Source organism: Notamacropus eugenii, chromosome 2 (genome assembly GCF_028372415.1).
Source record: "Notamacropus eugenii isolate mMacEug1 chromosome 2, mMacEug1.pri_v2, whole genome shotgun sequence".
In the NCBI taxonomy this organism is placed as follows: Eukaryota; Metazoa; Chordata; class Mammalia; order Diprotodontia; family Macropodidae; genus Notamacropus; species Notamacropus eugenii.
The window spans coordinates 237,925,707-237,949,452 of NC_092873.1; the positions used below are offsets into that span (position 1 = coordinate 237,925,707).

General features: G+C 36.4%; 1 protein-coding gene across 2 annotated transcripts in view; it reads left to right on the forward strand.

Moving 5' to 3' along the window:
* The window catches only part of GRM1 (glutamate metabotropic receptor 1), a 442,360-nt gene that overhangs the window by 391,421 nt on the left and 27,193 nt on the right, over positions 1-23,746 (forward strand). For both annotated transcript variants that reach the window (XM_072643642.1, XM_072643643.1), the window contains exons 6-7: positions 12,427-12,553; positions 20,286-21,216. In XM_072643642.1, coding sequence (XP_072499743.1) covers positions 12,427-12,553; positions 20,286-21,216 — 1,058 coding nt within the window. The remainder of the gene's footprint in view (positions 1-12,426; positions 12,554-20,285; positions 21,217-23,746) is intronic.

Here is a 23,746-nt window from a genome sequence, read left to right on the forward strand (position 1 = left end):
GAATTACTTGGGAAAAGCAATGACTTTGATATGGTTTTATTTGGTGACAGAAATGTCATGTGTGCTTGTACCAACACTGGGCTTCTCAATGTAGACATTTGAAAGCACATTGAGATAGTCTCCTCATTTTTAGTTAGTTCTCAGTTTGTTGATTGCTGGACCTTATGCGATAGATAGACATTTTGTTGCTCTTCTGTTGTGTTTTTAATTCTGTGGTTTTCAGAGAAGAGATGTTATTCCAAATATACATGCCAAAGTTATACCTTTAAACATAGTTCAATGACTGTCAGAGATAATTGTAATAGATTTGAGGAAATCAAGCATTTCAAAGATCATAGCATTTTAAGGATCATTTAAACTCACAATTAAACAGGACCAGTAAGCACTAAAGTGCAAAGGAAAATGCAATCAAAATGAAAATTGTCAAAAACGTAGAAATGATTGCTGTAAATAATCATAACAAGCAAAGTTCCAAAATGACAGAACTCCCCAAGTATATATTAGAACACTCAACCATGATTTTGCCTCATTCCACACATCACAAAAGGTTACCAAATTTATCTAAGAGAAGGAGATAAATCATGCTTCAGTGATGTAGGAGTCTGCCTCACTTAAAATCCATTGAAACCCATGGGCTATAATCAAGATTAGACTTGGAAAAATGCAATATTCAACAAAAGTGCACTTTATATCCAAAAAAGTGTGGGTTCATGATGAAGTATTTAAAAATGTGCTGAAATTCTGTGAATTAATGCCAAATAATGAAAAAGAAACGATTGCAGAAAAAGAAGTACATATCATCCACTGCTTTTTCTTCCCTAAAGATATAAAAAGTGGTAAGGTATATTGCCTGCCAATAAATTTGATTTTACCCTGTCGCAGTTAATTTACCTATCACCATAGATACTTTAAAAATTCTTGTTGAATTGAATAAAAACTGCTCTCCATATATGAAGTAAACTGAGTTTCACAACAATCTACATTCATCAAGCATGTACTTTTTACAAAGAACTGTACTAACAACCACGTGGAATCATATCTATTATGTGTCAGGTACTGTACATTACAAATATTATCAAATTTTTTCCTTACAACAACTGTGGGAAGTAAATACTATTATTATCCCCATTTTACAGTTCAGGAAGTTGAGGCAGAGAGAAGGGGACTTGTCCAAGTCACACAACTACAAAGTATCTGAGGATGGATATGAACTCAGATCTTCTTGGCCATAGGTCCAGAACTCTATCCATTGTTCCACCTATTGACCTTATTAGGTATACAAAGACAAAAATCAAACATTTCCTCATTGATAAATTTATCTTTTCTTTCAGGAAATATCATATGAACATATATGATAATTACAAGGTAACTTTCAGGTGGCATCAGCAGTTGAAGGGATGAGGAAAAGGTTCATGTTGGATGGGTCACTTGAGCTGAGTGATGAAGGAAGCTAGGGATTTTAAGAGACATGAAGAAGCACATTCAAGGCACAGGACAGCCCAGAAGCAGGAGATGAGATATTATGTATAGATAAGCTTGTGAAGAAGGTATTTCAAGTCTTAGCCATTTAGAAAAAATTGAGAATGAGACCTATATTATCCTTTCTCAATGAGACAGGGAGGGAAAGGAGAGAATTTGGAACTGAGGATATTAAAAGATGAATATTACAAATTGTTTTTCACATTAATTGTGAGGGAAGTGTTATTTTTTTGTTGTTGTTTTCTCCAAACCCCTTGATGTCATTGGTAAAAGGACCTTCTTATAAAGAAACTCTCTCTGTGCAAATCAGGACCTATTTGGCAACTTCTAGGCTTAAACACTTTATTTGGGAGGATATTAATTCCTTAAGCCACACAACCAGTCTGTGTGAGCAGAAAGACTTGAACCAATGTCTTTCTGGCTCTCTATCCACTATGCCAATGAGGCTCTCTGGTAATAGAGAATCCCATTATCACTCTGATTTTAAAGCTAAAGAAATTAAAGGTCAGAGGAGAAAGGTCACTTGCCCACATGGCTAGTCTGTGTCAGCACCAAGGGTCTAAATTAGAAATTACCCTAACCCTAAATCCAATTTATTATAAATTCTTTCCTGCATTGAAATTTTGATGGTGCAATATTGCATCATGTAGCCATGTAGTATCATATTGTAAACAAGTCATTACACACACATATTCCTGTAGATGCATGCTGGACTTCCTGATAATGCACAACAGGCTAACCTGCCCACTTGGGAACTTAGATCAAGGTTCCATAAATCCCAGTCCAGAGGTCTTTGTTAACTGACTTTCCATTTCATCTTCCTACCTTCCTAAAAGGTGGCTTAGTAGCTTCCAAGAGTTTATGGTATGCCCTCAGTGTCTCATAACAGAGACAACTGATAAATAGTTAACAATCAACTCTCCAGAAAAAACAATGAATGCATAGTCTCTTATGTTTAATTTGCATTATTAACATTTTCCCATCATTTTTCTTAAGACTAGACAATCAATAAAACAATAAATCATACCTTCATTTGTTGTATTTGCTGGTTTCTGAGTATAAATACTCACACTCTCAAGAAAGCCATTTCATTTGGCTCCACCATATCCTTGCTCGTAAGCATTCTGTCTTTGAGTACACAGTTATTTCTGCTGTGACATTTGTTTTGAAAACGAAAATTTTGTGCCAGCTAGGTGATACGAGGAATATAGCACTGGGCTTGCAGTCAGGAACAACGGAATTGGAGCTCAGACACTAACTAGATGTGCAAGTCAATTGATCTCTGTCTGCCTCAGTTTCTCAACTGCACAATGGGAATCATAATAGCACTTACTTTACAGGTTTATTGTGAGAATCAAATGAGATAATATCTTTAAAGCAGTTAGCACAGGTGATAGGCATTATATAAATGGTTATTCCTTTTTCTCTTCCTCCCATCAAAGATCTCTTCTTTTCCATCATTCAGTAAATTAGTGAACTGGTTAAAAAAAAAAAGAAAGATAATGCAAATTTGTTCCAGTTTGACTGAGATATTAGGGAACAGTTTGAGCATAAGGAGAATTTCAGTTTGCTTCACGACTCAATTTCTTCCATGAGAAACATTGAGAATGAAGAAAACTGTGCCACTTCACAATAACCCACAAACCATAGCCCTTTCATTGCTCTTTCCTAAGTAAACCAAGGTTTTTGTTATGGTAAAATCCTGTAGGAGAGAACTGATCTGTTCCACCATAGTCTCTGAAACACCACCACTACCAAGGTCTGGCATTGTGGCATGCCCAACCATCCAGAGACTTTGACAGCCTTGTTGTAGTGCTGCAATTCGTGGGACTAATATATTTGTTAACCACTTGTCATATGTTATCGTGTATAAAACAGGGCTACTATTTTCATTAGGTTCCTATGTCTTTTTATGTGTTTTATGTATTTGTGGGGGTGTTTTATCCCTAACCCCATTATTCCCATAAACCTTATTGTTTTTATTGCATGATTTTTTTTCATAATGTGGTACTTTGGAGGAAAACATATGGCATGTTATAGCAGAGTTAACTGTATGCTGCAAATAAAAATAAAAAGATAGGGTTTAGATGTAAAAGGATTCTCTATAAGGAAAGGATGGTGAAAACTCTGTCTCACACTGTTTAAAACCAGACTGAGTGAGAAGATGAAAAATATAGATTGGGGGAAAGAACTTTGAAGTGGCAGGGGTATGGATTAGATGACCTAATAGGTAACTCCCATCACTAATTTTCTGTGATTCATCTCTTAATGTAGCCAAGTCATTATATAAATGTCATCCAGCCCAGCTGTTGGTGTAGCAGCCACTATGTGGGAGTCTGCCCTTATCCCAAACCCCACCCAGAATTGCTGAGCCAACCTCATGAACCATGCAGCCACTGTGTAGGTGAGAACCCCCCACTAGGCTGTGCTCCAGGTAGCCTCCACACCTTGTGCCAGTCTCTTGTTGCAGAAGCAAAGACAGTTTCTCTGTTAACCAAAGCACAGTAGAGGACTTAGAACCTTTTGTCTTTTATAGCAATGAAGAAAGGGCTGCTTCAGCATCCTTAACCTTACTAGTTCTGTCTCATTTTAAGGGAGGAAAATATTATTAATCCAAGTAGCCCTATCTCATCTTTATAGCCTCTGACACTATATAGTCTGCCAGGCTATCTTATGTGCTACATTCTCCTCTCAAGAGGGATGTCTAAGTCTTACTCCCTGGAAATCCCTTGGGCAGCCCCTCAGTAATAGGGTGTGTAGAATTCTCACCAGAGTCCACCTACGTGGCCATGTGTTTCCCCATGGCTGTCCCCTGATAAAAGGGATTCTCTGTGGCCCAGCAACACCCTGGTAGATAGCAACGAAATGCCAAGCTGATTGTACCTATGGCCATAAAATATGGAGAACGTAGGTAATACTTTTCCTAAGCCTGAAGACCAAAGAGAGTTTGTCATAGGGATGCTTTTCACTGTATTAAGGCTACAAAACCATGTCTGGGAAGCAGTTTATGGATAGGGCATTTTTCTAGGTATTAAAAGTGAGAGAAAAAAAGCAGGAAAAAATAGCCCCTTTCTCCTGAGATTTACTGCACAGCAGCTCTCCTTAGTAATTCCTACCTGCTAACTTTATTCCTGGCAGGCTATGAATGGATAGTCATGTGTCTTTTGTACAATGGCTCACACAATCCAGAAGAGAAGCAGAGTCACTCATTTACCAGACCAGAAACCAGGTTGCCTATGGAACTCTGCTCCTGGTGCCTGGCAATATTAATACCTAGAAAGCATTGCTCCACACTATTGTGGTATGTAGATAGAGTGCCAGGACTATGGTCAGGAAGACTCTTCTCCCTGAGTTCAAATGTGACCTCAGACACTACTAGTTGTGTGATCACTAAACCCTATTTGCCTCAGTTTCCTCATATAAAATGAGCTGGAGAAAGAAATGACAAATCACTCCGGTATCTTTGCCAAGAAAACCTCAAATGGGGTTACAAAGAGTCAGACGTGGCTGTAAAACAACTGAACAACAACGAGTAGCATTTACCATAAGTGCAGATTGGGGCAGGGAAGATACTTTTTAAAGTACTGTGCCATTCAGTGGGAAAAGATTTGTCCCTGAAGCGAAAAAAAATGTTTATCTGTTTGTTCCCTATAAACTCTCCAGGCGGTGTGGAAATAAAAGAAATTCAAATCCTGTTTACCAAATAGCTGCACTTATGCTCAAATGCAACTAATTTGCCACCTACCATGCCCAGGTGACATAAAAGGAAATCTCAGCAGCCTCTCCAAAATACAGACAGAGTCAATTTACAGGAGAATTTCAGGGCTAATTTCAGGGTTAATAAATTTCTTTATTAACAATGAAAGACTTTTCATTCTGGATGCAACTTAAAATGCTTTTTAAAAACATTACTGCTTCTCAATATAACATATAAAACATGGCTAAGGACAAATCCTTATAAAACCTTATTCAACAAATGTTGATTAAGACCTGAGCATTTGGAAATGCTCCTGTCCAGGAAAACTTGAGTTTAAAACCAGCCTCAGATGCCTCCTAGCTGTATAACCCTTGGCAAGTTATTTAACCTCTGTTTGCCTCAGTTTACTTACACGTAAAATGAGAGTGATAACAGCTCCTACCTGCCAGGGTTGTTGTGAGGATAAAATGAGATTATATTATTTTAGTGTAGTGTCTGGCTTATGGCAGACAATTAATATATGCCTCTTACTTTCTTGTACAAATGCTCAGAATAGGAAATAGTCAAATTCAGAGAACAAATAGTATCTAGTTTGGCTAGTCAGTAAAATTTGTAAAGAACAGCTGGGAAGGTGGGTTTTGGAGGGTCTTAGATGTCAAACTAAGGTGTTTGTATCTATCCTAGAGGCAATAGGGAGCCAGTGGTGATTTTTGAGCAGCAGAATGAAATGATCAGACCTATGACTTGAGTTTAGTGATCTTAAGGTTAGTGATTTACAAAATGTTTTCTATATAGTCCTGCCACAATCAACCAGAGTGCAGTTCAGTGCAATTCAACTATTCCTTGTTATGTGTACTTGCTACATAGTCTTCAATACATTTTCCCCCATTCAATAAGCCTGTTAAGCAATTTCTGTCAGCAAGGAGGCACAATGGATAAAGTGCCATGCCGGGCTTGGGAGTCAGAAAGACCTGAGTTCAAATTCAACCTCAGACACTTACTAGCTGTGTGACCCTCAGCAAATCACTTAACCCTGTTTGCCTCAGTTTCTTCATCTATAAAAGTGAGCTAGAGAAGAAGATGACAAACCAAACCAGTATCTTTGCCAAGAAAATCTCAGATGGGATCATGAGGAGTTGGACATGACTAAAATGGCTAAAAAAGCGATTTCTAAGTATAATGATACTATCCCTAAAAAGATTCTAGTTACAAATGAAATTTCCTTACAGACTTCCACTATAAACTCACAAGTCTAAGTAGTTAACAAAAATGCAATATATTATAATTCTTTAACCTGTTAACCAACGAAAGAAAATGTTTCTTTTAGTCTCAAGATTTTCAGTTCATGTCATCCCTAAATAAATGGAATTTGCTTCTTCAGCATAAGCATGCTAGTCATATGAATATTTTGTTTTCACATATTTCATCAGTTTATTAGGTAAACCATATTCAATTCAACTTAACAAACATCTATCTGTTAAGCCCCTGTTATGTTCTAGAAACCATGGGAAGTGCTCAGGATAAAATGACAAAAAAGAAATAGTCCTTTCCTCTAGGAGCAATATGGTACAGTGGAGAGAGCGCTATATTTGGGGGCAGAATGCTAGGGTTCAAGCCAAGGCATTGCCATTTACCACCTGTGAGACCTTGGGCAAGGTATTTGGCTTCTCTGTGAGTCAGTTTCTTTATCTGTAAATTGAGAGGGCTTTAAGGTTCTATCCAGTTCTATGTGGATGATCCAATGAACATGTATACTGCTAGGCAAATATGAAGTAATCTGAGAAGGGAGGGAACATTATTGACTAGAGTAGAGTATATGAAGGGAAGGCATATGAAATGTCATTTAGACTGTTAATGGGATTTAAATAGTAGAGACAATAGGAAACCATCACAAATTGCTGAGCAGTGACAAAGGGAAAAGTAGTGTTGGAAGATTATTTTGATAGTTCCATAGAGGAGAGATAGTCAAAATGAGAAACTGGAAGCAGGGAAACTCATGGGGAGATTATAATGATACTCTACTGAGAGGTAATGAGGGCTCAGATGAAAGTGATGACCCTCTGAGTGGAAAATAATGAACATAAGCATATGTTGGGAAGATAGAATCAGCAAGACTTGATAGTGGATGGATATGGAGGGTGAGAAAGAGAGGAATCATGGATGACTCCAAATTTGCAAGAAAATTTCTTCAGTAGAAAGAGATATGTTTAGAGAGAGGGTGAGTTTTTGTTTGTTTACTTGTTTGCTTGTTCATTTGTTTTTGCTGGGTAAGAGGTGGTAGATAATGAGTCCCAAAGCTTAGTAGGTTCTTAAAGAAAAAAGCATGGTTAAGCCAATTGAAAGGTTTTTTTTTTCTCCTTGAGCTAAATCTTAAAAAAAAACTTCCCTGCCTTTTTCCTGTCAAGTTCTATGCTTTATGCTCTCTCACTCACTCTCTCTCTCTGTCTCTGTCTGTCTGTCTGTCTGTCTGTCTGTCTCTCTCTCTCTCTCTCTCTCTATATATATATATACATATATGTATATATGTATGTATATGTATATTTGTCAAATTCTAAATATGTATTTTTTTGGTACTTCAACCATATCCTTTCCTCTTCTCCAGTACCTTATCTTTCTCTTGAAACAATTCCACCCAGAACTCCATTTTCCACAGTTAACCTTTTGGCTCATTGTAGTCCCTCCATTTTCATCCTGGAAGTCCACCCTCCCCTTCTATTCTATTTCTGCACACCTCAAGACAACCACAACCTTTATTCTAGCCTTTATTCTTCCTTGCTTTATTCTCTTAAGACCCTGACCTCATCCATACAAACTTCTGTTATTGGATCTTTGGCTTTTATTATTTCTTTTTTTGTTTTTTCCTATCTAAGCATGCCATTAAAAGCTTCTCTAGGCAGAAATATTTGTTTTACTCTCTAAACTGGTTTCACTCCTTCCTTTGAAAGCTTTCTTTACTCTGTTTTGCAGTTCTTAAATTTATATGTGGATATCTATGTGTGTATGTATATATTCTATATTCTATAGAATGATCAGAAAAGTCTAAGCCCAAATTTTCTATTTTAAATCTATCTTCTTTCTTGGCCTAAAGTTTATGATTTATATGGTTCTACTTTCATATTTTTACAATATTCCAGAATATAACCAAGTATGTCTGAATAAGTACTCTTAAAATTGTACTCTTACTGATTCTAAAATATAGAATCAAAGAATTTTGAGTGTTGGTTCCAACGCACATATGAAAGGAATCTCAACTATAATGTATTCCAAAAGTGATAATCTAGCCTGATCTCGAAGACCACTAAAGGTGTGGGGTGGGGTTGGAGGTGGAAAGCCACCAACTGTCAAGTGAGTCCAGCCCACTTTTGGATAGCTCCAATTCCAAGGAGTGGTTTCTTGACATTAAACCTAAATTGTCTCTATGAATTTCCAGTCATCACTCTCAGGCTAAACAGAATAAAATCTAATCCTCCTTACACATGAAAAACTCATCAAATACTTAAAGGTAGTTATTGTATCCCTCTTGACTCTTTCCTCTTACAAGAGAAATGTTCCCCATTCCTTCAGCCGCTCCTCATATGACATGGAATCAAACCTTTGACGATGCTGGTTCCCCTCCACTGGATGCTCTTCAATTTATCAGCGTTATTATTCCTAAATTATGGTACCCAGAAGTAAACACAATACTCTGGGATGAGATCTGATCAGAGCAAGGACTATCTCTTCTCTGTCCCTGGAAGCAGTGCTTCTCTTAATGGGGGGTCCAAGATCACATTAGTTTTCTCATCTGTTAGATCACATTGCTAACTTATATTGGGCTTACGGTATTCTGGAGTTCCCAGGTTTTTTTCTCCAGAACAAATTAACCATGCCTTACCCATTTTGTTTTTGTCAAGTTAATTTTCATGTACCTAATGGTAGGATTTTATATTTATTCTATTGAATTTTATCTTATTTGATTCATCCCAGTACTCTAACCTGTCACTATTCTTTTGGATCCTGACTGTCATCTAATATGTTAGCTATCACTCATAGCTTGGTGTCACGTGAGAACTTGAAAAGCATGCCATCTATAGCTTTATCCAAGTCTATCTATCTCTATTGATAAAGATGTTAGATAGCACAGGGTCAAAGACAAATTCTTGGGATGTTCCACTGAAGGACCCCCGCCATATTGACATCAAACCATTAACAACTACTCTTTGAGTGGAGTCATCCAACCAATTCTGAATTCATCTAATTGTATTATCATCGAATCCATCTCTTTCCATCTTCCCCACAAAAAAATGTAAAGCATTTTATCAAAAAGCTTTGCTAAAATCTGGGTAAACTATGTTGTTGTTCAGGCACGTATGACTCTCTATGACCCCATTTGCAGTTTTCTTGGTAAAAATACTGGAGTGGTTGCAATTTCTTCTCCTGCTCATTTTATAGATGAAGAAACTGAGGCAAACAAGGTTAAATGACTTGCTTAGGGATCACACAGCTAATGAGTGTCTGAGTCTGCATTTGAACTCAGGAAGAGAAGTCCACCTGATTCCAAGTCCAGTGCTCTACTATACCACCTAGGTGCCCTGACTAAACAATAGCCTCATCATTCTAATCTTCTAATAATTTAGCATTCCTATTTTTAAAAATGAAATAGAATAGTCTGGCATGACCCATTTTTTTTTTTACAATTATGTTTTTGAGGCAATTGGGATTAAGTGACTTGCCCAGGGTCACACAGGAAGTATCAAGTTCTAAGGTCAGATTTGAACTTAGGTCTTCCTGATTCCAGGGCTGCTGCTTATCTACTGCAGTACCTACCAGTCCCCGCCATGACCCATTCTTGATGAAACTTTACTGGCCCTTTGTAATCACCACTTCCCTTTCTTTATATTCATCAGATATCTCTTTAATCTTCCAGTCTATAATTTTTCCATATTCAAAGTCAAGCTCACTAGCCTTTACTTAAGAGATGTTATTCTCTTCTATTAAAAAAATGGTAATTAGCCCTTCTCCAAATCATGTGATATCTCTTCCTTTTTCTGTGAGCTTTCAGATGTCACAGACAGTGGCTCTGCAATCACACTGGCCAATTCTCTCAGGTCCCAAAGATCCAGTTCATCTAGACTAGATGGCTTGAATTTATCCAGAAGTAACTAGTTGCTCTCCTATTAATGCTTCACTTATCATGGTATTGACTATTAGCAATTTTTTTCTGTCATTTCTAAGGCAAAAGTCACTCTATTTGGCAGAGAAAAAAACAGAAACAAAATAAGGAAGAAATAGACCTGCTTTCTCTATGTTTTCTGTTTTCATCATCCTCTCAACCCTAGCAAGCAGGGTTATCTCTTCTATAATCCTCTTACTTTTTAAAAAAGAATCCCTATTTTTTAGCTTCCTTCATTAGCCTCAGCTCATTGGGAACTTTAGCATTCCTGATACTATTGTTAGAAGACTATAATGAACTCATATTCATCTTCTGTTATCTGGCCTTATTTCCATTTTCTTTACATTTTTTAAAAACTAATTTGGTTGGTCAATTCCCTATACATTCACAGGAATCTCTTCACATAAGTCCCATTTTTTCTTCCTCACATTGGTACATAGTAGGAGCTTATATCTGTCGATTGATTCCTCATTTAAACTGTTTCCCTTTGTTTTCAGAATGGTATTCTTGAGCTTCTCCCATCCCTCCTGGACTACTTACTCTCTAACATTTTCATACATGAGATTCTTCCTACATTTCCTCTGAATCCACTGAAATCTGCTTTGCCCAAATCTACAGTGAATATCAGGCTCTGATTGGATTTTTCTCTCTTTCGCTGTTACAATGTCTAAAAATAAATGATTACTTTTTTTTTTTAGAATTCCTATAATTTCCACCTAGAAATCAACTCTTCTCTATTAGTAACAATGTGATCCAAAGTGGAATTACCTTTTATTGGTTTTCCCATTTGTAAGGGGTAAAATTTTCTTGAAGGCAAATAAAGAAGTCATCGTGTGTTAGGTTGAATGACTGGGAAAGACTGAATTAATATGGTGACTAGCCAGCTAGGGGTGGAGTAGTCATTCTAGGAGGTCACAACCTTTTGAGCCTCATATGTACAAATAGGGAGAATGGACTGGATGGTCCCTAATGTGCCTTCCTGCTTTTGATCTATTAGGTTATGGTTTTAGGTAATAAATGATATAGCTGCATGCACATACACACATGCACGCACACACACACACGACACATTATTGGGAAGCTGAAAAGAGACATTGAACAGATAGTAATAGAGAGACTCAAGTATAATGCAAATGAGTTTAGAATTTATTGGAAATGTGATGGAAGCCACTGAAATTTCTTGACCATGGAAAGTGAGGTGATCTTAACAGTTACGTGCAGGAAGAATTTGAGGGGATAGAAAGATTTGAGGCAGATTATACAGATGAAGTCTCTTATTGCCATCCAGGAGTGAGTTAATGAAAGTACAATATTAGGGAGGGAGGGTAAAAGGGAAGTAATATAAAGGAAGGATCAGTATATAGGAAGAATCAGACATACTTGTTATCTAGTAGATGTGTGTGTGTTCGTTCTTCGTTGCCAAAGAAGACCATACTGTCAGAGAAATAATGACATGACTTGCACTTGACTTTGTTTTGAGTGAGGGAGGTCTGTGCAGGTCACCAGCCTCACTTCTCCTCCAGAGCCTTCTGAATCCAGTAACCACATAGTCATCAAGTTGACTAGAGATGGCCCAGGATGAGGCAATTGGGGTTGAGTGATTTGTCCAAGGTCACACAGCCAGTGAGTGTCAAGTGTCTGAGGTGATATTTGAACTCAGGTCCTCCTGACTCCTGCACTAGTGCTCTATCCACTGTACCACCTAGCTGCCCTATCTAGTAGATACAGCTGTGAAGAAGGGGTAGTCAAATAAGAATTTTATTTCTACAACCCCATTGTTCTTTCTATGGTACCTCATTACCATCACTCTCTCTGTGAGTGAAGTTCTTCTTGTGAGTTCTCTAGGTTTAGGCAAAAACATTCAGACAATTATTAGAAATATATAATAACCCTCCACATCAACTTCATATCCCTATCACAACTGATTGTGAATTTAGCATATGTCCCATCCCATATCTTCTGAAGTTTACCTATTAGGTGAAATGTTCTTCAAATAAGTTTCTGGTTCACTTGAAACTAATTAGAGCCAGAGTGAAAGCACTGGCCTTACAAGATGTGAAATGCCTGGCTTTCTGAAAGAAGGATCTTGATGTTTTAGGTCATCCGGAAAGGAGAGGTGAGCTGCTGTTGGATCTGCACAGCATGCAAGGAGAATGAATATGTGCAAGACGAATTTACCTGCAAAGCATGTGACCTTGGATGGTGGCCAAACAGAGACCTCACTGGTAGGACCTTTCTCATTTATATGAACTGTCTCCCCTCAAAGTGTTCTGATATTGTTTTCCCCTACTATCCCTTCTCATACATTTGCAAAGGCTACATTTTTTTAATGAGTTTTTCCATGTTTGATTATATTGTTTACTCCACTTGAACACCTGAGTGTTCATAGTGTAGTATAATTGTCGTATAAAAATACCAAAAACTAGTGGAGCATTGTACAAGAATGCTACCATTAATTTTTTTAAAGGATAAGCTGATAATACTATATAGTGCTGGGAAATGTAGAAGGAGGGGAGAAAAAAGGTACCCAGTCTGATCCAAAATAAAAGTGAATCACTTCAAAATGTTTCACAATGTGATTTTGTAGTACTTGTATGTCATTGGTATTTCTAGACATATGAGTGTTATTGAAATGCCAAAGAACTTGATGCTTAGCCCTGGAGAAGAGTAGAGAAAAGGGATGTCCCTCCCCTTCTTTGCAAAGGTGGAGTACTATGAATGTAGAATATTGCTTCTCCTGTCAAATATGATTGATGTGTTGATTGGTTTGGCTGAATTTTTTCTTTTTCTTTTAAAAAAAATATTATAAGAGATGGCTCCCTGGGTAGGAAAGGTGGGAGAAAAATATTCAGAAATTATGGTAATAAAATGACAAAAGATATCAATAAAATTAAGATTTAAAAATTTTAAATTTTCAAAGGGTAGGATTTATGTCATTTACTTTGACTTTCAGAGTACTTAGCAAAGTATAACAAGAAAAGATAAATGCAATGCTCAACCATTCACGTAATCATCATTCTACAAAAGGTACAATATAATAAACTTGCATTTCCTAATAGAAGCTTGAAACATTGAAGTTAGACCATTTATTCAAGAAATATAGCAAATAGTACATAACATACATTTTCAGTTGCATGTATAATATTTTTATTCTCTTCTATTCATTATATAGAAATGCTCATTTTATTTGATGTTTCTTAAGTTCACAATAAAATAAGAAAAAGCAACATGACATATTGTACAGTTGGAAAGCCAGATCTTACCAAAAGAGGCCTCAAAGATCTCTATGCCTAAATGGCAACTAAACAGCAGTCTTCTCTATAAATGCCCCCAACAAATTATATTGCCTCTTTTGCAAATGAAATATGTTATTCTTCTTCCAAATGCAATCATGTGCAGTTTCTGATTCATTGATATTTATTGAAAGGAAAATAACTATGGCTTTGCTCCTAAATGCAATAAGAATATGATATTTGATCCTTCTATGCTTATAAACACATGGTAAGTGAACATTATTCTGTGTTTCCAAGAACATCAGCTATCCTAACCTTTTTTGAAAAATAAAAATGAAGTCTAATAGGACAAAAATATGTGTCAGTATATGTTTCAGATTGTGACTTAAATTTGTAGATTGAGAAAAAGTGGTTCTTGGAGCATATGCCCAGAAGATGTCACAATTCTTATGTTTTGGGTTTTTCGAGACAACACATATGTAAAATAAAAGATTCTGCAATGGCTGTAGTTAATTGATTCCCAACAGGGGAGTATAAAAGGGGGAAATTTCACTCATTAGTTCAAAATGAAACATTAAAGTCTTCCCTCGATTGTTGTATACACATACATAGCCAAAGCAAAAAAGGTTCCATGCTGGATGTGACCACGGAGATAAAATTTGTTTTTAGCAATCTGCTGAATATTGATATCAAATGAAGCACAGAACAGGGAGAAATATGGATGATATAGATACGTCATATATTTTACAAATTTATTTTTAGTTTTCAACATTTACTTCCATAAGTTTTAAATTTTCTCTGCCTCCCATCCCTTCCCTCCTCCCCAAGATGGTGTGTAATCCAACATAGGCTCTACATATACATTCTTATTAACCATATTTTCACATTAGTCATGTTGTACAAAAAAATTAGAATGAATAGGAGGACTCATGAGAAAGAAAAACGAAACAAAAAAGAGATCAAATAGTATGCTTTCTTCTGCATTCAAACTCCATATTTCTTTCTCTGGATGTGGATGGCATTTTTCATCATGAGTCTTTTGGAGTTGTTTTAGGTCCTTGCATTGTTGAGAAGAGCTAAGTCTATCAAAGTCAGTCATTGAACACTGTGGTTGTTACTATGTACAGTGTTCTTCTAGTTCTGCTCACTTCACTCAGCATCAGTTCATGTAAATCTTTCCAGGTTTTTGTGAAGTCCACTTGCTCATAATTTCTTAAAGCACAATAATATTTCATTATATTCACATACCACAACTTATTCAGCCATTCAGGAAGAAATATGTTGACAGAGGAGTTCACTGGTGTCATGGAGACTATCCTGTGCAAAATCCAAACAGAAGAAAGTTTCACTATTTGTGTTGGAGGCCTTGCCTTTTTTTGCATCCCCAGCACTGAGTATAGTTCCTGGCACATATTATCATTATTCAGTCATTTTTTCAGTTGTTTCCTACTCTTTGTGACCCCATTTGGGGTTTTACTCAGTAAAGATATTGGAGTGGTTTGCCATTTCGTTCTCCAGCTCATTTTATGGGTGAGGAAACTGAAGCAAACTGTGTTAAGTGACTTGCCCAGGGTCACTCAGCTAGTAAGTGTTTGAGTCCAGATCTGAATTCACAAAGATGAGTCTTCCTGACTTCAGGTCCAAAACTTTACCCACTGAGCCACCTAGTTATGCCAACCTGGCACATATTAGGTGCTTAATAAATGTTTCTTGACTTCTCTCCAGATTTTTCTCTTTCTAGAATAATCTGAGTTGTATTTAATGAACCCTCAGAACACTACTGGAATTCTTCAATGAGATACAGTCAGTCATTTACATCAGAAAAACAAAAGCAGATGAAAAACATTGTTCAGATTATGACATCAGAGGGTATATATATATATATATATATATATATATATATATATATATATATATATATATACACACACACACACACACACACCCTCCCTTTCCCTTTTCTCCTTTCCCAGATACACATATAATCTAGGACATGCCTTGCATATGGGTAATGAATTGAGCCCCAAAACTAAATAATAAGAGAGTAATAATAAAACACTCAAAACTATTTTAAACTTCACTGTCTGGAAAAGTCAAGTTTTTGCTATATGGCTATGAATCACAGAATGCTACAATGTCAGAAGAATCAAAATTAGAAATGAACCAGAAGATAATAGAAAGACGCAGTGAAACCATTCCCACTGATAAATAGTCAAATGATATGAATAGGCAGTTTTCAGAGAAAGAAATTAAAGCTATCAATTGCCACATGAAAAAATGTTTAAAGTCACTAATAAGTGGAGAAATGCAAATTAAAACAATTCTGAAGTACCACTCATACCCATTATATTGACTAAGATCAGTAAAAAGAAAAATGACAAATGCTGATGGGGATGACAGAAAATGGGCACGCTAATGCACTATTGGTGGAACTGTGAAATTATCCAATGATTTTGGAAAATAATTTTGAATTATGCTCAAAAAGCTATTGAACTGTACATACCCTTTGACCTAGTAATACTGCTAGTAGGACTATACCCCTAGGAGATCAAAGAAAAAGGAAAATGGCCATTATGCACAAAAATATTTATAGCTTCTCTTTTTTTTGTGGTGGCAAAGAATTAAAAATTGAGGGGATGCCCATCAAACAAATTATTAACAAATTTTGGTATAGTATTGTGATGGAATGCTATTGTGTTCTAAGAAATGATGAAGAAAAAACAAAGAAGATTTATATGAACTGATTCATAGTGAAGTGAGCAGAACCGGGGAAATAGTCTACATAAAACCAGCCATATTGTAAAGATAATAAACTTGGAAAGACTTACTTAATATATCTGATCAGCACAATGACCCACTACAATTTCAAAGGACTCATGATAAAAAGTGTTATCTACCATCTACCTCCAGATAGAGAATTGATGGACTCAGAGTACAGACTGAAGCATATTTTTAAAATTTATTTTTCTTGTTTTTGGAAGAACATGACTCATGCAGAAATTTGTTTTGCATGAATATACACATTTGAAATAAGTTTTGTTTTTCTTGCCTTCTTATTGGGTAGAGAAAGGGGTAGAGGGAGAGAGAGAATTTGGAACTAGAAAAAAAAAGAATTTTTGAAAATTTGATTAAAAAAGAAAAAAGCGAGATTCATTGAGTAGGTTACTACTCACACATAAAAAAGTAGCTGAAAACATATTACACACAATATACATAACTAGACACTAATGTGGCATGGCCATGTAGCTGTACTGAGTGATAACAGATAGCTTGAATGATGCCTAGGCCATCTATGAAACATATATGTGTGTATGTATATTTATATGGATGGATATATCTACATATATGTATATATACACACATACACAAATACACATATATACACACTATATATACTCACATATACATATATATACACATATATATATACATACATGTGTATGTTTTTAAACAAAGAAAAGCCCTCAGCATGTTAGGAGAGTCCTCTAGAGAGAATCTATGGGAAGTCAAAGGCAAGAATCATACAGAAGAAGGTACAGATAACTGGGTTGCAATTTAACTAAAGGAAGGATACTTATGAGATCATGAGTTCATCCAAATCCTGAAGGAAATCTTTAGTCTGCATTTCTACCAGTATTTGAGTGAATTATTAAGCCATTCTATTTAAAACTGTTAATTAATTTGCAGAATGGGAGATTCACAGGTACAACAAAACACCAAGGAATATTTAAAATATTAAATTGCTTTGACATATGTTTCCAAGATATCAATTAATCAATCAACAAGCATGTATGAAGTACCTACTATGTGCCAGGCACATGCTGGGATCTAGGGAGAGAAAAAAATAGAACAATCGCAGACGTCTTGCATCCTATGAAGAAATTCTCTTTTTTGAATTGAGCTCAAACTGAATTTTAGTGAAAAAAGTAGCTAGGTTGAGGGGGTTTTTTTTTGTGGTATATTAACTTATGCTGTAATAAATTTTTCCAATTATTTGATCACACAATTGTATCCACATGCCTAAAGAAGAAAAGTTGTTTTTTAAATGAATTCATATACTACTTTGGAACATTTTGTATTTTGACTATGAAAGTAATTGTTATATGTCTAATTATAATGATTTTGAAGCTGTTAATGAAATAGGATTCTCAAACTTTATGTGAGAACTACATATTTTAATTCAGCCTTTAAATATCACACTTTATTTTTTGCAAAGAACTTTACAATCATTTTCATGTTCCATATAAAGACATGTGATACATAAACATGAGTCTGTTCTGCAATGAAATGGTGCTAGAATTTAGATTAAATATTCATAAGAATTCAACTGAATGCAATCCAATACTACTTACTTCTTAAAATAGGTCACACACCATAAGGGAACTTCTCAAAATGACAAACTCCATCAGAAAGATTCTCAAGAAGAAAAATATCTTTAAAAATCTCTGGATCTAACGTGTTTTATCCAGCACAAACTGTGTCTGGACCCACTTCAGTAGTTATTCACTGATTCAGGACAAGGACTGTAAAAGGTTTATAAATAAATATATATTTATTAAATATGTAGAAATATACAAATATATCATAGCAAAATATATTAACATTATATATAAATATGTAATTATTATACTGATATATGGATGCATATATTATTATAATATTATGACATTTGATATTATAATATATAAATATGTGTAAGTATTATATCCATATCATATGTATTATACATACACATTATTATGTATTTATTATATGGAGAAAAAGTTTGAGAGAATATCATAGAGACTCTCTCTATTTGCATTTACGTGTGTGTCTGTGTCTGTATATTTCCTAACTTCATATTGGCCCAGGCTTTTGCCTTAGACTTTTTCTTCCCTAACTTTTCTTCCCTAACTTCTTCTTCCTCCTCAACTCTTATTCAATCAGCTTCAAGACTTGCCAATTCTGCCTTCTGCACATCACTAACATCTGTCCTTTTCTCTCCACTTACATTTCCACTGTCCTTCTTCAACTCTACCCTGGACCATTGTTATTAGTCTACTAATTGGTCTTCCTCCTTCTAGTCTCTCCTCTTTACAATCTTTCTTCTGTATCATTGCCAAAATCATCTTCTTAAAGTATAAGTCTATCCATATGATTCCCCTACTCAGAAACTTCTAGTGGTTTTCAATTACCTTTAGTAAAAAATATAAACGTCTTAACTTTCATTTATAGATGATACAGTAGACAGAGTACCATGTTGTACCTGTGAGTGAGCTTGAGATGGAAATGGCAAACTACTCTAGCATTTTTGCCAAGAAAACTCCAAATGAGATCAAGGAGAGTTGGACATGACTAAAATAACTCAATAGGAAAGAATAATATGCATCCAACCTACCTTTCCAGATTTATTTCACTTCATTCTATTTCACATATTCTGTATTCCAAACAAATTTCTATCTCTCCCCACCATGTATTTATATATGTCATGCATGCCCCAGGCCTGGGGCACATTGCTTCCTCATCTCTTTCTCTCTACATCCTTATCTTTCTTCAAGGCTTAGCCCAAATGTTACCTCCTCTCTGAGGTCTTCCCTGATCCCCACAATTACCAGGTTTTTTTTTAACTCTCCAAATTACCTTTAAGCTACTCATCTGTATGTATATTTTAACTTCTCAGTGGAATGTAAGCTCCTAGGGTCAGGGATAAATACTAAACTTCTGTTTTCTTTGGCAAAGGGAACTCCCAGGTGGGGAAACTCCCTCTACCATTGACGGTCTCTTCCCTGTACCATAGTTGCAGAGTTTCCTAGAGCACTGAGAGGTTACATCACTCTTAAGGTCACACAGATAGTATGTGCCAGAATCTCAGTTTAAAGTTGACATTTATAATAAATAGAACTTTGCCACTGTCTTGGAAAAAAATGGAGCTGTATTCTCATTGCATTCACCAAAGGCACATCTGAGTTCAAGACCTGAACTCAGAAACACTTGAACTCAAAGTTTGCCTCACACATTTATTAACACTGGGCAAATCCTCTAACCACTGTCTACCTCAGAAAATAATAATAGCAACTATGTCCCAGAAGTGTTGTGAGGAACAAATGAACTAACATGTTATAAAATGCTTTGCAAGTCTTAAAGCACTATATAAATTCTAGTTGTTATTCCTGTAATTTCTCTGCTTTTCTAATACTTTTTCATAGCCCACCATGGAACCAAGTCTAAGATGCCTCTAGGTACCTCAACAGTGAAAGCAAAAGATACACCTAAGTTCCGTGTATCTACAAGAAAAAGTAGTATTTTTTCTTCTGATGATGATCATCACCATCGCCGATCATTTTTTATTGGATGAAAATGACTTAGGGCAATATTTTTTCTTGCAAGACAATGTAGAGTTGCTCTAAACAGTCAAGCCAATTTACAATTAGGTGACGATGGGAGAAAGAACAAAATGTTCTTCGATTAATTATGGTAAGCTTTTGCTGTGAATCATTTCAGAGGATATAATTTGAAAAGAGGGGAAGGAAGCCTATCAGAATTTATTTAATAATCTATATTACAATGATGTATTAAAGTAATACTAGATCAAGAATGATGATGAAATATCTATATCTGGAAAGTTGCTGATTTTCTTCCTCACTGGTTCCTATTAGCCTTTGATTCTTTTTTCTTCCCTTCCTTCCTTCTTTCCTTCCTTCCTTCCTTACCTACTTCCTTCTCTCCCTCTTCCTTTTTCATACAGGCTGTGAACCCATTACTGTTCGCTATCTTCAGTGGAGCAACATAGAGTCTATTGTAGCTGTGGTGTTCTCTTGCCTGGGCATTCTGGTCACCTTGTTTGTCACACTCATCTTTGTGCTATACCGGGACACTCCAGTGGTCAAATCCTCCAGCAGAGAGCTTTGTTACATAATTCTAGCTGGCATTTTCCTTGGCTATGTATGCCCCTTCACCCTCATTGCCAAGCCTACCATCACATCATGCTACCTCCAGCGCCTCCTGGTTGGACTCTCCTCTGCCATGTGCTACTCTGCTTTGGTGACAAAAACCAATCGTATCGCACGAATCTTGGCTGGGAGCAAGAAGAAAATATGTACCAGGAAGCCCCGATTCATGAGCGCGTGGGCCCAAGTGATCATTGCCTCTATCTTAATTAGTGTGCAGCTGACATTGGTGGTGACCCTAATAGTCATGGAGCCCCCCATGCCTATCCTGTCTTACCCCAGCATCAAGGAAGTCTACTTGATCTGCAACACCAGCAACCTGGGTGTGGTGGCCCCTGTGGGCTACAATGGACTCCTCATCATGAGCTGCACCTACTATGCCTTCAAGACCCGAAATGTGCCCGCTAATTTCAATGAGGCCAAGTACATTGCTTTCACCATGTACACCACGTGCATCATCTGGCTGGCTTTTGTGCCCATCTACTTTGGGAGCAACTACAAGATTATTACTACCTGCTTTGCTGTGAGCCTCAGTGTGACAGTAGCACTGGGATGCATGTTCACACCTAAGATGTACATCATCATTGCTAAGCCTGAGAGGAATGTCCGCAGTGCCTTCACCACCTCAGATGTGGTACGCATGCACGTCGGGGACGGCAAGCTGCCCTGCCGCTCCAACACTTTCCTCAGCATTTTTCGGAGAAAGAAGCCAGGGGCAGGGAATGCAAAGTGAGTTATTTGACCTGGGTCTGTCTGTCTGTCTGTCTGTCTGTCTCTCTCTCTCTCTCTCTCTCTCTCTCTCTCTCTCTCTCTCTCTGTCTCTGTCTCTGTCTCTCCGTCTCTCTCTCTGTCTCTCCGTCTCTCTCTCCCCTTTACTCCCTTCTACCTTTTCCCCTATTCTGTCTCCCTTCTCCTCTATTTTTATCTTCCTTCTCCTCTGCTATTTTTATCTCTCTCATTTTCTCAGCTTCTTCTACCAGACTTGAGATTCACTTTCTTTCTATTCCTATGAAAAAATAAGGAATACAAAACAGTGAGCAGCTAAGTATCTCTAGAATCCCTTTATGCTTGGCCAGCAGTCCTGGCTGGAACTCTATTGGTGGCTTACATCCTGCCCCTTACAGATATACTTAATCTCTCACCTCAGATTCATCACCCGTTAAAGGAACTAGACCCTGAGATCCCCTCCAGCTCTAAATCAATAATGCTATAATGCTTTACTTAGTGCTCTACATTTAGTGAGAATTCAATAAGCTTTGTGGAACATGAATATGGGGGGACTGCAGGTCACAGGAGTCTGGATATGAAATCATATCTGGTAGCACTTGTTTCTTGTCCAGGCCAACTTTCAGGGTACCTCCTATATGAATTTTATCAATCTAGAACTTTGAGCAGTTATACCATTGCCAATCTCAGCAGAAAGTGTATGAAGATAGATAAACTAAGCAGAAAATAAAGGAGATACTTCATATTTCAGCAGCCATACCATTAGTCTAAATGACTTGACTTTTGGGACCAGTATTAATTATTTAATGGAGTCCCTTTAAGCAGCTGTCTAATCACTGTTTAATTTTTTTATTTTCACAGAGAAAAATGTCTCTTTAAACATACCCTTGTGTTAGTGAATTAGCCATGTCATTAGCGATGTAATAGTAATAACTTGTATATGCCACTTTAAGATTTGTAAAGCACTTTACAGAGATCTCTTTGATCCTCATAATAGGCAGGTGCTATTTGGTAGGTGCTATCATTATTCCCACAGTACAGATGAAGAAACTGAGACAGACATAGGTTAAAGGACCTGCCTAGGATTATACAGCTAGTAAGAATCTGAGAAAAGATTTGAACTTAGGTCTTCTTGACACTAGGTCAATCTTTCTATCCATTTATACAGTCTAGTTCCCTAGGTTAAAACTGCAGGAAAAAAAAGCACATGAAATGTTAAATATCCATTTTGGGACTCCATAAGAACAATGTCTTAATCCTCTCTCTCTTCCTATCTGCACCAAACAGTTTGTTTAATGTGCGCTTCCTTGGCCTTCCTTTCTGCTTTCATTTTCTTTTGCTCAAGAACATATGCTCAAATTTATATTTTTCATCTCTAGCTTATGCCCACAATAAAGTCAAAGTTCTTATAACTTTTATAGATTTTAGAATAAAATTCACACTAATTTATAACACAAATTTGAAAATTATAGAAGAAAATTATTTTCCTTACTCTTGTATTTAATTTCACTTTTTAATGGAAAAGAGTTTTCAGTAATATCCAGCAGCTACCATGGTGCCCTGCATATACTAGTTCTTTTGAACTCAATTAAGTACCTTATATTCATCCAGGACTTTATATAATTTTCAAATCACTTCCACATGTAATTTCTCATTTGTGCTTCCCAATACCCTGAGGAGGGAGGCAGGTCATGATTTTTGTCCATATTTTACAGATGAGGAAAACAGACTAATAGAGTAAATAAAAGTTTTAATAATTGCATGCCAAGCATACGTGGGAATCATACAATCTAGTGATTTCAGGTCCAGCTTGGACATTAGAAAAAACTGGATTAAAATTCCTCTTCTGATCTATACTAGATGTGTGATTATGGGTAAGTCTTTTAATCACTCAGTGCCCAAGTTAATTATCTAAGACTTTAAGTTATAGATGAGGTATTGATCACTAATGAAGGTGTCTCTTTTTTAATAGTCTTTTACTGAGAAAATTTCACAGGTTTGAAAGCCTCTCCTCCATTCCCCTAAAAAAAAAAAAAAGGATAACTGTGCTAAGATTTGAACAAGTACAGAACTTCCCCTATCAACTAGTGTTTTAAAAATGTGCTCAGAAAACAGCATACCTATTCTTATAGGTGTTATTTCTGTACTTATTAAATAGTAAATGGATTTTCAATCTTTTTCCAGAAGGAGACAGATTTCTATCAACATGAAATTACTACTGTCCCCACCTACCAGTTAGTGAAACTACTAATGCGGCTTGGTAGAATGTGTAGCAGAGGAAAGAACCTGTTGATCTTTGACTCTAGTCTTGCATGGGGTAAAAACATGGCAGTAGGTAGAATAAGTGGGAGGCCACAAGCTCTCCTATTGCTCAGGAATCAGAACAAAAACAAAGGATTAACAGATTTTAAAAATAGAATTTGAATTCTACCTGAAGATTTATACCTAAATAGTGAAATGAGCAGGTAGATTTTTCAGGGTCTTGGTAGACTGGCAATGCCCTCAAATAATTTGTGGTCAATTTGCTTTAATT